This window comes from Herpailurus yagouaroundi, unplaced genomic scaffold, assembly GCF_014898765.1.
Source record: "Herpailurus yagouaroundi ecotype Mexico unplaced genomic scaffold, PumYag 77, whole genome shotgun sequence".
NCBI classification, from domain to species: domain Eukaryota; kingdom Metazoa; phylum Chordata; class Mammalia; order Carnivora; family Felidae; genus Herpailurus; species Herpailurus yagouaroundi.
In genome coordinates, this window is record NW_024412388.1 from 54,811,650 (window position 1) to 54,825,671 (window position 14,022).

The 14,022-nt window shown below is 37.8% G+C and overlaps 1 protein-coding gene across 3 annotated transcripts in view; it reads left to right on the forward strand.

Annotated features, from left to right (window-relative positions):
* Positions 1–14,022, forward strand: part of PDE4B (phosphodiesterase 4B) — a 543,304-nt gene that overhangs the window by 101,731 nt on the left and 427,551 nt on the right. For 2 of the 3 annotated variants that reach the window (XM_040470524.1, XM_040470523.1), the window contains exons 2-3: positions 3,228–3,340; positions 10,289–10,527. In XM_040470524.1, the coding sequence (XP_040326458.1) occupies positions 3,299–3,340; positions 10,289–10,527 (281 nt within the window). In that variant the 5' untranslated portion in view covers positions 3,228–3,298. Of the gene's footprint in view, positions 1–3,227; positions 3,341–10,288; positions 10,528–14,022 lie in introns of those variants that run through there. The other variant, XM_040470525.1, reaches the window with a different exon arrangement.

Below are 14,022 nucleotides of genomic sequence, written 5' to 3' on the forward strand. Positions count from 1 at the left end.
CCTTCCCTTCCCTATGTTCATCTGTTGTGTTTCTTAAATTCCACATGAGTGAAATTATATGATATTTGTCTTTCTCTGGCTGACTAATTTCTCTTTTTTTTTTATTTATATATGAAATTTATTGTCAAATTGGTTTCCATACAACACCCAGTGCTCATCCCAAAAGGTGCCCTCCTCAATACCCATCACCCACCCTCTCCTCCCTCCCACCCCCCATCAACCCTTAGTTTGTTCTCAGTTCTCAACAGTCTCTTATGCTTTGGCTCTCTCCCACTCTAACCTCTTTTTTTTTTTTTTTTCCTTCCCTTCCCCCATGGGTTCCTGTTAAGTTTCTCAGGATCCACATAAGAGTGAAACCATATGGTATCTGTCTTTCTCTGTATGGCTTATTTCACTTAGCATCACACTCTCCAGTTCCATCCACGTTGTTACAAAAGGCCATATTTCATTTTTTCTCATTGCCATGTAGTATTCCATTGTGTATATAAACCACAATTTCTTTATCCATTCATCAGTTGATGGACATTTAGGCTCTTTCCATAATTTGGCTATTGTTGAGAGTGCTGCTATGAACATTGGGGTACAGGTGCCCCTATGCATCAGTACTCCTGTGTCCCTTGGATAAATTCCTAGCAGTGCTATTGCTGGGTCATAGGGTAGGTCTATTTTTAATTTTCTGAGGAACCTCCACACTGCTTTCCAGAGTGGCTGCACCAATTTGCATTCCCACCAACAGTGCAAGAGGGTTCCCGTTTCTCCACATCCTCTCCAGCATCTATAGTCTCCTGATTTGTTCATTTTGGCCACTCTGACTGGCGTGAGGTGATACCTGAGTGTGGTTTTGATTTGTATTTCCCTGATAAGGAGCGACGCTGAACATCTTTTCATGTGCCTGTTGGCCATCCGGATGTCTTCTTTAGAGAAGTGTCTATTCATGTTTTCTGCCCATTTCTTCACTGGGTTATTTGCTTTTCGGGTGTGGAGTTTGGTGAGCTCTTTATAGATTTTGGATACTAGCCCTTTGTCCGATATGTCATTTGCAAAGATCTTTTCCCATTCCGTTGGTTGCCTTTTAGTTTTGTTGGTTGTTTCCTTTGCTGTGCAGAAGCTTTTTATCTTCATAAGGTCCCAGTAATTCACTTTTGCTTTTAATTCCCTTGCCTTTGGGGATGTGTCGAGTAAGAGATTGCTACGGCTGAGGTCAGAGAGGTCTTTTCCTGCTTTCTCCTCTAGGGTTTTGATGGTTTCCTGTCTCACATTCAGGTCCTTGATCCATTTTGAGTTTATTTTTGTGAATGGTGTGAGAAAGTGGTCTAGTTTCAACCTTCTGCATGTTGCTGTCCAGTTCTCCCAGCACCATTTGTTAAAGAGACTGTCTTTTTTCCATTGGATGTTCTTTCCTGCTTTGTCAAAGATGAGTTGGCCATACGTTTGTGGGTCTAGTTCTGGGGTTTCTATTCTATTCCATTGGTCTATGTGCCTGTTTTTGTGCCAATACCATGCTGTCTTGATGATGACAGCTTTGTAGTAGAGGCTAAAGTCTGGGATTGTGATGCCTCCTGCTTTGGTCTTCTTCTTCAAAATTCCTTTGGCTATTCGGGGCCTTTTGTGGTTCCATATGAATTTTAGGATGGCTTGTTCTAGTTTCGAGAAGAATGCTGGTGCAATTTTGATTGGGATTGCATTGAATGTGTAGATAGCTTTGGGTAGTATTGACATTTTGACAATATTTATTCTTCCAATCCATGAGCAGGGAATGTCTTTCCATTTCTTTAAATCTTCTTCAATTACCTTCATAAGCTTTCTATAGTTTTCAGCATACAGATCCTTTACATCTTTGGTTAGATTTATTCCTGGGTATTTTATGCTTCTTGGTGCAATTGTGAATGGGATCAGTTTCCTTATTTGTCTTTCTGTTACTTCATTGTTAGTGTATAAGAATGCAACTGATTTCTGTACATTGATTTTGTATCCTGCAACTTTGCTGAATTCATGTATCAGTTCTAGCAGACTTTTGGTGGAGTCTGTCGGATTTTCCATGTATAATATCATGTCATCTGCAAAAAGCGAAAGCTTGACTTCATCTTTGCCAATTTGGATGCCTTTGATTTCCTTTTGTTGTCTGATTGCTGATGCTAGAACTTCCAGCACTATGTTAAACAACAGCGGTGAGAGTGGGCATCCCTGTCGTGTTCCTGATCTCAGGGAAAAAGCTCTCAGTTTTTCCCCGTTGAGGATGATGTTAGCTGTGGGCTTTTCATAAATGGCTTTTATGAGCTTTAAGTATGTTCCTTCTATCCCGACTTTCTCAAGGGTTTTTATTAAGAAAGGGTGCTGGATTTTGTCAAAGTGAATGCCTGAACTTTAAATTGGGGCCTTTTTTGAAAGACTGGGTTTTCAAAATGAGAGGTTAGTTTTTCTTTGGAGTTGCAAAACCAGGGTGTACCCTTAAATTTTGATAATGTTATTGAGGTTCTTTGTTTCTGAAGTGGCTTAATGATCTACACAAAACAAATATCATAAACTACAGTGTTTCTTCTTCCAAATGGCCAGGTTTGTGTGATTTAAACCAGGGACTTGTAGCTCTAACTATCCATTGCTAAAATTTTCTGTGGTAAATACTTGCTTATGTGTTTATAAATATGAGAGGTTTAAACTGATGGTAAAATTGAAATTAAGATATTTTTTTGTCATGTATATTCTCTGTATTGGTTTGTTTTTCTTTCCTTTTCTTTTTTTGACCGTAATATCAAAGGCTTATGTTCCTTAAATTCTAAATCTGCCACGTTTTAAGCTGTGTTACCTTGGCTCAATTATTTTTCTGATCATTTGTTCCCTCATTAGGAAAAAAATGAAAATAATCCCACAGATTGTTATGGAGGTTAAATGAAACATTGTATGAGAAAGTATAAAGCCCTTCACAAACACATATTATTTCTATATTCTTAATGATCATGGATTATTTGGTAGCCTAAGTGTTACCCTCTATTCTTTTCTCTCCTTCTGAGAAGCTTTGCACTGATTTCTTGGATTTTTGTATTTTGTGAACCTCTTTTTCCACATTTCAGATTAATTGGCTTGGAAAATTATGATATTTACTTACACACATACATTATATGCACTCAAAAGTTAGTTTGGAGAATACAAATAAGCCACGTATATGTATTCAACTAAGGGTACTGAGCTCTTTTTGTGTGTGTGTATCTCTTTTTTTTTTTTCCCTGTAGGTCTTAAAAATTGTCAGCAAAACTGTGCCGGATAAGAGACATTCTAAGAGGGGATATTTTTCACCTCTATAATGAAGAAAAGCAGGAGTGTGATGGCAGTGACGGCTGATGATGTAAGTTCTAAAAGTCAGAGTTGCTCGATTCTATCCACTTTTTGTCTGCTCAATGAAGTCAGTCTATAGTTTTATTCAAAGGGCAGGCTAGGCTGTTTAACAGCACCACTTTGTCACTAATTATTCCTGTGACCCAGGCATTGCCAGCACCTGGTCCCAGAATTCTGCAAAGTAGACAACAGGAACACTGCCCTCTCTGCAGCTTGGAGATGGGCTCAGCTTCATGGCTGAATTCACAAAACCCCCAATCTCTGATGGATGCCTACATTCCAACTCTTGCAAACTCCTCTTTCTACACTGCTTGCATGATCAGTTTCCTGATGACTTTCTTACCCATCATTACTCAGGCACAGCTAATCTTTGAGAGTCACCTCCTATGGTGGGGTCTTTGACAACTGCTTGTAAGAAGCCTGTGATGTATGCATCCTGTAGATCTTGGCTACTCAAATGTGATCCTCAGAGCAGTGGCATTAGCATTGCCTGGGTGTTTATTAGAAATGCAGAGTCTTTTTTTTTTTTTTTCAACGTTTATTTTTGGGACAGAGAGAGACAGAGCATGAACGGGGGAGGGGCAGAGAGAGAGGGAGACACAGAATCGGAAGCAGGCTCCAGGCTCTGAGCCATCAGCCCAGAGCCCGACGCGGGGCTCGAACTCACGGACCGCGAGATCGTGACCTGGCTGAAGTCGGACGCTTAACCGACTGCGCCACCCAGGCGCCCCATAGAAATGCAGAGTCTTAAGCCACATCTTAGACCAACAAATCAGACTGTATTTTAACAAGATCCCAGGGTGACTAGATACATTCATTCTTTCAGAAACCCTGCTCCAGGTTATCTGAAGAAGTCTGTAAACTTACCATTTCATAACTTTGCATCATGGGCAGCTGAGATTAATTATCTCCTTTGCTTTCAATTGCCCAGTCTCCTGTTAGTGTGACTTTAATTGTCCAGGTTTTACTCAGTTTCTGATTGTAATTGAGTTAAAAATTATATGCCGACTGATATGATGTGCAGAAGGAAAAGAGGGGGGTAGGAAAAAAAAAGTATTTTTCCTTGCTTTCTGTAATACCTCATCTTGTGGTTAAGCTCCTGTTTCAACAGATGGGGGACGGGCTGGAAGGAACTTGAATCTGCCAATTACTGTAAAAGTCTGTCTTTTGGTTAAATGCCCTGTCTTTCAGGATTTTTCCCTGTTCTTACTTCTTCCCTTGTCCATGGCATTGGGCAAAGGGACTTAGCATTAATTAACATTATGGTAAAAGATGTGCGGTACTGTCCTTGTCTTGTATGGTCCCCTTTCCACTAACATCCACTATTGTTCAGTTGAGGAACAGCTCATTTTCCCAGGTCTTGGGTGTCAAGTCTCTGTCCTTGGTCCATTGCTGATTAAGCATGTGACAGGTGTATGAAGTGATGACTGCTTTCAGCGTGAGCAGTATACCTTCTTAGTGCACTGTGAGTTTGACCTTCTCCCCCACTGCGTGAACTCCTCTCAGCGGGGACTCTGTTTAAAAGCTTTGCTTTCTGTCCTACACTTACGTTGGGGCTGCTTACCCCATGGACTTCTGGTCCCTTTGCCACATGTTGAAGCAAATCCCATAGCAGGCAAGCAGAAGCTAATTCTCAGCTTCTTTCTGTGTCCCTGTAGGTGCTTGTGGGAACTTCTTGGACCCACAGGTGCAGAAGGAGACTTAGCTGTGCTGTAAGGCTCTTGCCCACCAAAACATACCTTTTCGCCATTGCAATTTCTACTCTTGGTTAGTGTTCTAGTTTCATCACCTGTGATAATATTTCCTTTCTTTATTTCCCCCTTCTCTGCTCCTTGACTACAAGGGAACTTCCCTTAACTCATATTCTAAGTTCTCAGTACCCATGGTAAAAAGTGATGTTCAGACTTCCATGCTCTACTCTGGACATCTAAACGGACACTTTGGGAGTTCAGAAATCATTTTTCTTAAAAACAAATAAAAACACACAAAAAAACCCACCTTGGGATTGTCTTTTAATACTATTTGTATACTGTGTGCTCCAAGATTCTATTTTTTGGAAGAATAAAACAAAGCAATGCATTCTGTCTATAAAAGATGGACAATGATTCTTTCCTTACAGTAATAATCCCAATCCTCCCTTGAGGCAGTCGGTTGCCACAGTCAAAAGACAAAAGATGGAGATTGTTGCCTACAAGAATGTGCAAAAAAGAAAAGCACATTCAAAGAATATTAAATCTACCAGAGTGGATAATTAGTACCTAATTTGCAGTGTCCAACATGCCCTAGCCACATATGACTCTTAAGCACCAGTCTGAATGGCAATATGCTGTAAGTGTAACAATAGATCTTGGATTTTGAATATATAATAGTATAAATATAAAAGAATGTAAAAAAATTCATTAATAATTTTTCATATAGATTACATTTTGAAATGATGATATTCAGGGTATACTAGTTTAAGTAAAGTATACTATTAAAAGTAATTTCACCTGCATCTGAAAATAATGTAACATTATATGTCAACTATACTAAAAAAAAGTGATTGCACCTGCTTCTTTTTTACTTTTTTAATGTGGCTACTAGAAAATTTAAAATTATACACTTGGCTCCCATTTGTGGCTTGCACCTTATTTCTAGTGGACAGTGATGACCTGGCACTTTTCACTATGTGCCTCGACTCTTCGAGTACAAAGCTTATCCTGAATGTTAACACACACTATTTCTTCCCTCACAACAAGAGCAACTTCGCAGTTTACATTTTATTACCACACTCTTGAAATAAGTTTTCACCCTTAAGTCAAAAATATTTTATCATATTTTTATTTATTTTAATTCAGCAAACATTTATTTAGTGATTTAAATAGTCATTTAATTTAGCACCTGTTATCTGCCAAACACTTGTTAGGTTCAAGAGCATAGTGTTAATGTCCCTTTGAAGTTTATATTCCAAAGAGGCGTGGAGAAATCAATGGATAGATTATAAAATAATCTCAGCTCTGATAAGAGCTATACAGAAAAGTGAAGTTGGTCAGCAGGCAAAGAATGCTTGGATGGTGAGAATAGAATGTTTATGGAGGAATAACGGGAGAAGATGATGTACGGACAGAGAGGCCATGTAGGCTGTGAAGGTGTGAGCCCTCTGAAGATCAGAGGGAAGAACATTTCTGGTAAAGGGAACAACATGTGCAAAGGTCTTTACTGCATGTAAAATACTATGTCTCTGTCAGAATAAACAAATGCATAACCATGACTATTGTGTTTGTATAATTACAGTACACAAATAACTTTAATAGGAGACTTTATATGATGAATGACACAGGAACAGTATGCATTAAGTACTTTGTGTTTGGGAACTAAGTATCAGAAGTGAGGAATAAATTAATGCTGTTCAGGTACTAAACATGAGCAATTAATTATTAATAAAGGGATTAAGAATAGCTCACATAGGTGGGAGTTGCTGGTTTAGGGAAGAGGGGAAAAGGGGAAAATGGATAAGAGGTAGGAAAGAAGAACCAGGAAATATGTCACACACACACACACACACACACACACACACACACACACACATACACAGAAAGAGAGAGGGGCTGATTTTACATATAAAATATATTATTTACCTCTGGGCAAACTACTCATAAGTGATGGTGATTGCCTGAGATTAAAATACATTTTTCGAAGAAAAAATACTTTTGTTATCGTGTCATGGAGCATCATGACATTTAGTTTTCATAGGGTCACTGAGTGTCACTTGTTACTTCCCATACTTTCTTTCCATTTCTCGTTTCATAAGGTTTGAAAAACTCTGGCCTATGGTCCAAAGTGAATTGTACCCAAGCTCACTAGAAGTCCTTGGAGGTACCTAATCCCATTTCCTCACCAGGAGTTTAATCAGAAGAATTCCAAAATTGGAGCAAGCTCCAAAAAGGTCTTGGGATAGACTAGCAAAGCCAAAATAAAACAACAGCAGCAGCAACAAAGTTGTAACTACCTAGGAACTGATATTCCTCAATTGGACATTTCAATGTTGCTAACTTGGTTAGTTTTTTCTTTCTTTTACACATTATTTATTTTGAGAGAGACAGAGCGTGAGTGGGGGGAGGGGGCAGAGAAAGAGAGGGAGACAGGGAATCCTAAGAGCCCTACATGGGACTGGAACTCCTTAAGTTGTGATTATCCAGGAGCATGAGGATAATCCCAAACTGGGTTATTCCCCTTGGAGTTGTAGAGATACAGGGTGAATTTAGGGTAGTATGATGCATTTAAAAATGTGTAATTTCCAGAAGTAACATTCAAATTAATGTTTCTTTCCCCCAAATCTTTGATCTGAGGAGTGGTGTAGTCAGCCAGAATCATGCTAGTTAAAATAGAAATATAAATCTAAGATCTCAAATTCAGTAATTGAGAACTGACTGAATTAGATTTTTCCCTTGAGGACGTTGGCAATTTGGGGGGATTACTATATAGATTATGAGTGTAAATGTAGAGTTGGAGTAACTCTACATGGGTTAATGAGTGTTTATAAAACAATATTAATTTTTTAAATTTTTTTAATTAAAAATTTATATATATATGATTTATTGTCAAGTTAGTTAATATACAGTGTATATACAGTGTGTTCTTGGTTTTGGGGGTACAGTCCCATGATTCATCACTTGTATAAAACAATATTAATTAATGTTCCCACAATTTTAAGTTATTTCTAAAAAGCCACTCCATTATGTTCTTTTGTGGCAATGCATTTTCACATTAACTGGGGTCTTTTAAAACAAATTATTTTAACTCAAGGAATGACTTCAAATTCATAAATTTGAGCCTGTTAGCAAGTCAGTGTGGGGTACATTTTGTGGTAGGTATGACTTTGTTACCTTTCAAATAACAAGTACAAAACAAGCACCCATTTAGTTCATTTACTACAATTAAACCTAGTTGAAAATACTTTTCCTTTTCTAAAAGGGAAAACTATCCAATAACTTTATTAGGAGACTCTAGTGGTTGGTGGTTTAACTAAACAATGTCCTTATTTCTGTTCTCTGGTACAAGTGCCCTTGCATAGCAGGTAATGTTTATACTTATGACTTGCTTCCAGATAACCAGTACTTTCTTTACATGCATATTTGGAATAAGACTTATAGTCAGGAGTTCTGGCTTTTAGTTTGTTCTTGAGTCTTTTCAGGAAGACTTTGTGTATTCTGTTTCAGGAACTTATCTTTATGCCTTTTCAGGAAAAAAAAAAAACCAACCACACAAAACCTTATATATACCAAGCTTTCCCCTCAGCCTCTAATTTGTAAAACATACACACACACACACACACACACACACACACACACACACACACACAGTAACTACACTAAGTGCTAGGCCTACAATGAATTTAACATAACTGGTTAGTAAATAGTGAAACGCTGACCACATCCCAGAATATTTTAAACTCTGGAAAATTATATTTTGTCTTCTTGTTGAATTGGGGTCCTACTAAATTTTAAATAAATGGTATTCCTGTCAAGCACAAGAAAATGGGGGTGGTATCCCATTTCAAATAGAGGGTGGGGCCCCTGAAAACTGTCAGACCTATTCATACCCAAATTTCCTTCATCAAAAGGTGGTTTTGTGTGGATCAGATAAGCATAAATCACTAGAATATAGGTTTCTGTGAGCATAGATACTATGCTTCCATTTGCTGTTGTATCCTTCTTAAGTAGCTCAGTGTGAAACTATAATGGGTATGCAACAAATATTTGTTGCACCAATCAAGATAGACCTTGAAACTCAAGTTAGTTGTTCTTGTATGAACTAGGATAGGGATGAGTGGAATGGGAGATAAAGAACTTTTGTTTGTTTAAGCCTTTGGAGATATATTCCCGGGTTTTCCTAACTCTATTCTGAAAGGCTAGCAGGGAAGAACCTATCTTTTTAGGGCCACAGAATGATGTTCAGGTGAGACACCTTGGTCTGGTGATAGGACTCCATTATTCCATGTTAAGAGAGTGATGGTTGCAGCTTTTGAGCTCCAAGTTGCTATCAATGGGTATTTGCATTGCTATGACATTTTCTGTCTTTGAGCTGGTATGAATGATACATCAGGGAGTAGCTCATTTGGGGCTCCTACTCCCAACAGTGCCAGGACCTACAGTAACCAAGAGATGTAGGGAGGACGAATAACTCTTGTCAGTGGTTACAGCACAATGTCTTTATCTTCTCACAAGTACTTCATTTATGTCAGCATTAGGGCACGTACTGAACACATGCAGTTCAGTTCAGGGCTGGATAAAGTATACTCTTCTTTCTCTGAGCTCTTACATAATTTTACCAAAAAAAAAAAAAAAAAGGAAAGAAAGAAAGAAAGAAAGAAAGAAAGAAAAGAAAGACAAAAGGAAAGAAAGAAAAAGAAATCTCAACTCTGAGCAAATCTTTTATGGGAACAGGAATAAGTCAGTTCTCCATAATTATCAAGATCTTTCTGTCCTGAGATAGAAAATATTTTTACTTTAAAACCCTAAGCAAGAAAGGGTATGCCTTAGCTAATGTGGTTTTCTCCTGTGTTGCAGAATGATAACATTGATTTCCAATATATATTCAATGATAGGTTTTCATTTTAGCAAGTTAAAATGAGAAAGAAAGGAAAAAAGAAATAAAAATTTAAGAGAGAGAAAGAAGATAGAAAGCCCTCTGATCCACATGCTATAACTGGTAAATATTACCTACTGTCCTAAAAATCACCAAGAATGTGCAACTGATAGTTTATTCCAAAAGTTGAAAGTTAGCCAGCCTGCCCACTTCTTGTTTTCTCTTAAGCTTTTAATGTGAGTGTTAGATTCTGATTGTGAGATCACGAATCAGGACCTTATGAGTGACAGCTGGATCATTTAGGTTCTTATTTCACTCCACTGTGCATCATTTTAGACGTTTGAATTTCATTCTCTTTTTCTTCTTTTTTCTCTCCCTGTGGTTCCTTCAGAATGTGAAAGATTATCTTGAATGTAGCTTGAGTAAATCCTACAGTTCTTCTAGTAACACACTTGGGATCGACCTCTGGAGAGGGAGAAGGTGTTGCTCAGGAAACTTACAGTTACCACCCCTGTCCCAAAGACAGAGTGAGAGGGCAAGGACTCCCGAGGGAGATGGCATTTCCAGACCTACCACGCTACCTTTGACGACACTCCCAAGCATCGCTATTACAACCGTAAGCCAGGAGGGGTGAGTAGTCTCAAAATTAAATGTCAGTTCTAAGTTTTATTTTCTGATTATTCCAACATAATCTCCTGCTATTAAAATGTTGGGTATTTGTGAAGTAACTGAGGCTGTTGACGTTTTGAGAATTTGTTTTACTTTGGGTAGAAAGAGGAGGCCCTTTAAACAGTGGAGAGATTTTCAACCTGTTAAGATTGGAAGGAGCCTATCGAGGGAGGAATGAGATACATTTTTATTAATGTCAAGGGAAAACAAAATTACTGCCTATGATCAGTTTTTTTAAATAACTATTCAGTGTGCATCAATATGTTTCCATTTAGAAAAGCAAAATCGTATCAGAGTACCTAAGGGAATTATGTATGTATATATGACAGGAAGTATTTTTATGCTCTGCTCTACATATAATTATTCCTAGTTCCTTTTTATTATTATACCGTTTTACTAACCTCAGATTGTGATTATGTATGAAATAGAACACTTCATTATAAATCAAAAGAGGAATGAAAATTATACTCTGAGAGACAGATGCTTGGGCTATTTTGCAGTCTCTATTTGTAAATGAGGCTATCTGAATCTAGGGCTGAAAAGTTAATCAAGTACATATAATCTTATAATTGTGGTTAAAATTGCACGGTGATGCTGCTTCAGATGTGTGTTTCATCATACATTTAATAATTAGCATTTTGTTTTTTTTCATTTTTTCCTCTACATAATTTTCAAATATTTTCCAAGCATGGCCTGCTTACATAACATGGGGTTTTATCATTACAATGAAAAGTGTTTTCTCTATATTTTATGTAATTTTAAATTTTAAAAATATGGTGTACTTTTTGTTTAAATCATTTATCAAGGAGAAGGACTAATATTGCATCATTAAAATCTGGTTTTTATGCTGTGCCATATACCCTTGCCACTTGGTGAGCTTCCATAGTGCTGATGCGTAGCCCAGTACGTACCCATTGACTAATGCAGGGCATTTTTTAGTTGCTGGTTCTCAAATACACTAAGAATTATATCACTGGGACTCCAGCCATTATAGTTACTGGCATGAAATGGTTCGTCAGACAGTCTGTATGTGATAGATAGAGAAGCATGGTAACATACCATAGGGAGAACGGGTTAAAACTTTGTGACGCACTGACTTACCATCTTCTGTTGAGCTGAATTAACATTAGAATTGTCATAGCCAATCATTGAGAACTAAAATGGGCATATCACTCCCGGATCGCTTACTCAATTGCATAGCTCATGTAATTAGTCTTGGTTATGTTTCTGCAGAATTGCAGATTTGGAGTTGTAAAGAATTCCACAGATTTATTTTTCAGCAAGTTGGCACTGGTACAGTTGTACCAGTTGTTACAATTTTGAAATGCTTTCATACCAGTTGGTAAATGTATGCTTTCCTGAGTTCTCTGATTGCCCCTTCTAGCATCCCAGACTCTTTCCCAGAAGTAAATTCCTCACAATCCAGCACCTAAGGGGGTGATGACTGGCACAGCAGGGATCTGGTTTGGGCAGGTGTTGATGACATACTTTATAGGATAACAATCTGGATAAAATGTACCTTGTAAATTTTGAGTTTATCTAACTCAAGGACACCTTGAAAGTTGTGGAATTGTCCTTCCCATAGAAGTATCAAATCCTGCCTGACATTTGGGACATGATTGTCTATCTCTGTCAGTTGAGTGTATTAGTTTGTACAGCGACAGTAATAATACTCACCTCATAGGCTATTGTGAGGATTAAATATAGTAGCCTCTGTAAGATACCTACCTTAGTAAAAAGCACATGTTAGGTTATCAACAAATGTTAGTTTCTGTCCCCTTGAATATTATCCAGTAAACCCTTTTGAAAACTAGAAACCATGTCTTAAGTTATCAGCAGCCTCATGCAGGGTCCCAGTAATTTAAAGTGAAGCGGAAGATTTAGCCATTATCCAGGGAGTTTGTGTTGTGCAATCAGTAACACTACATATTAAGTAATTCATTCATAACATGTCTTTCATTTCAATTACCTGGATACTTTTTAATATATGAGAGAGTATCAGTCATTGACTCTACATTTATTTTTAACTGTGGGTATAAAAGCATTGCTATATATTCCTTAAAAATGCTTTCACTGGAACATGCATAGTTGCACACTGGTAGAATTGCTGGCTGAGGAATCTGATTGAAAGACATTTGATTAGAAGTGAGGAAGTCGAGCTCCAACTATCACTGTCATCAACTTGATGCAAGTTCACAGATGTCAGGGATGCAGCCTCTGACCATGTGTGGGAAAGAATTATACTTACCACTTAGAGCACTGAGAATATGGAATCAATCTCCATGTCTAAACCAGGGGTGAGAAAACTTTCGGTGAAAGGTCAGCTAATATTTTTGGCTTTGTGGGCCTTGCAGTCTTTTTCATGACTATTCAACACTACTGTTATAGTGTGAAAGTAGCCATAGATAATGCATGATGAATAAATGTAGCCGTGTTCCAGTAACAATTTATACAAACAGGTAGCAGGCTAGATTTGGCTTGCCAGTCAGTTTGATGACTCCTGACCTAGACTTAAAAAAGATCTCTAGGACATGACTCCTACTCTGGTATTGCTTTGACAGTTACAACTGGGTGAAACTTCTCCTGAGCTCCTGGTTGTTGTGCTAAATGTGCCATAGATAAGGGGCCATGTGCTAGAGATTAGATTTTTAAAGCCAGTGAAGGAATTTGAGTGATGCAAATGAAAGGTAGTGCCAAGTGTATATAAGGTTAAAAAGAAAAACCCTGATATAAATTTAGCTGTTGTTTGGAGAGAGCACATTGATGACAGAACTTGGCCGTCATTGCAGGCAAAAGGCCTGGAATATAAAGACAGTGGTTTGATTTACCATAGAGAAAGAACAAATTATAAATGACGTGTGTCCGACTGAGTGAACTTGCATCCTATTACCTTTTGGATAAGGTTCTTCATCCCACAGAAACCCAAATGGGCACACAATGGAAAGATAATACCTAGTTTTCAGAATTGTGATGAAAATTAAAGATAACGTGTGATTTACACTTTAAAAAATCATAAATTAGAGCCGAGGAAGAAAGGATAGCAATAAAATATTACTCTCAATATTTTCATTAGTGAGGAAAGAGAGAATGGAACCTGATTGGAGAAGATTCAATGAAGGAGAAGTGCTGTAATGTGGAGACTTACCTATGCTGAATGGAAGGAACCAGTAGATGGGGAGACATTGAAGATAAGAGAGATGGGCAAAGTTGGTATTGAATATACTAAGGGAGGTGCAGGGGGAAAGATGAGTTTCAGACAAGATTAGAAATCTCTTCTTTTGAAATGTGTAAATCCAAGGCAGAAAAGAATGAATATATTGGAAATTACAAGAAGAGAATTAGGAGAACTTCTTTTCCAAAGATCTCTACCATCAATGTTTATCAAATATTAGAGTGCATCAGAAACCCCTTGAAGGCTTATTGAAAAACAGATTGCTGGACCCCAACCTAGAGCTG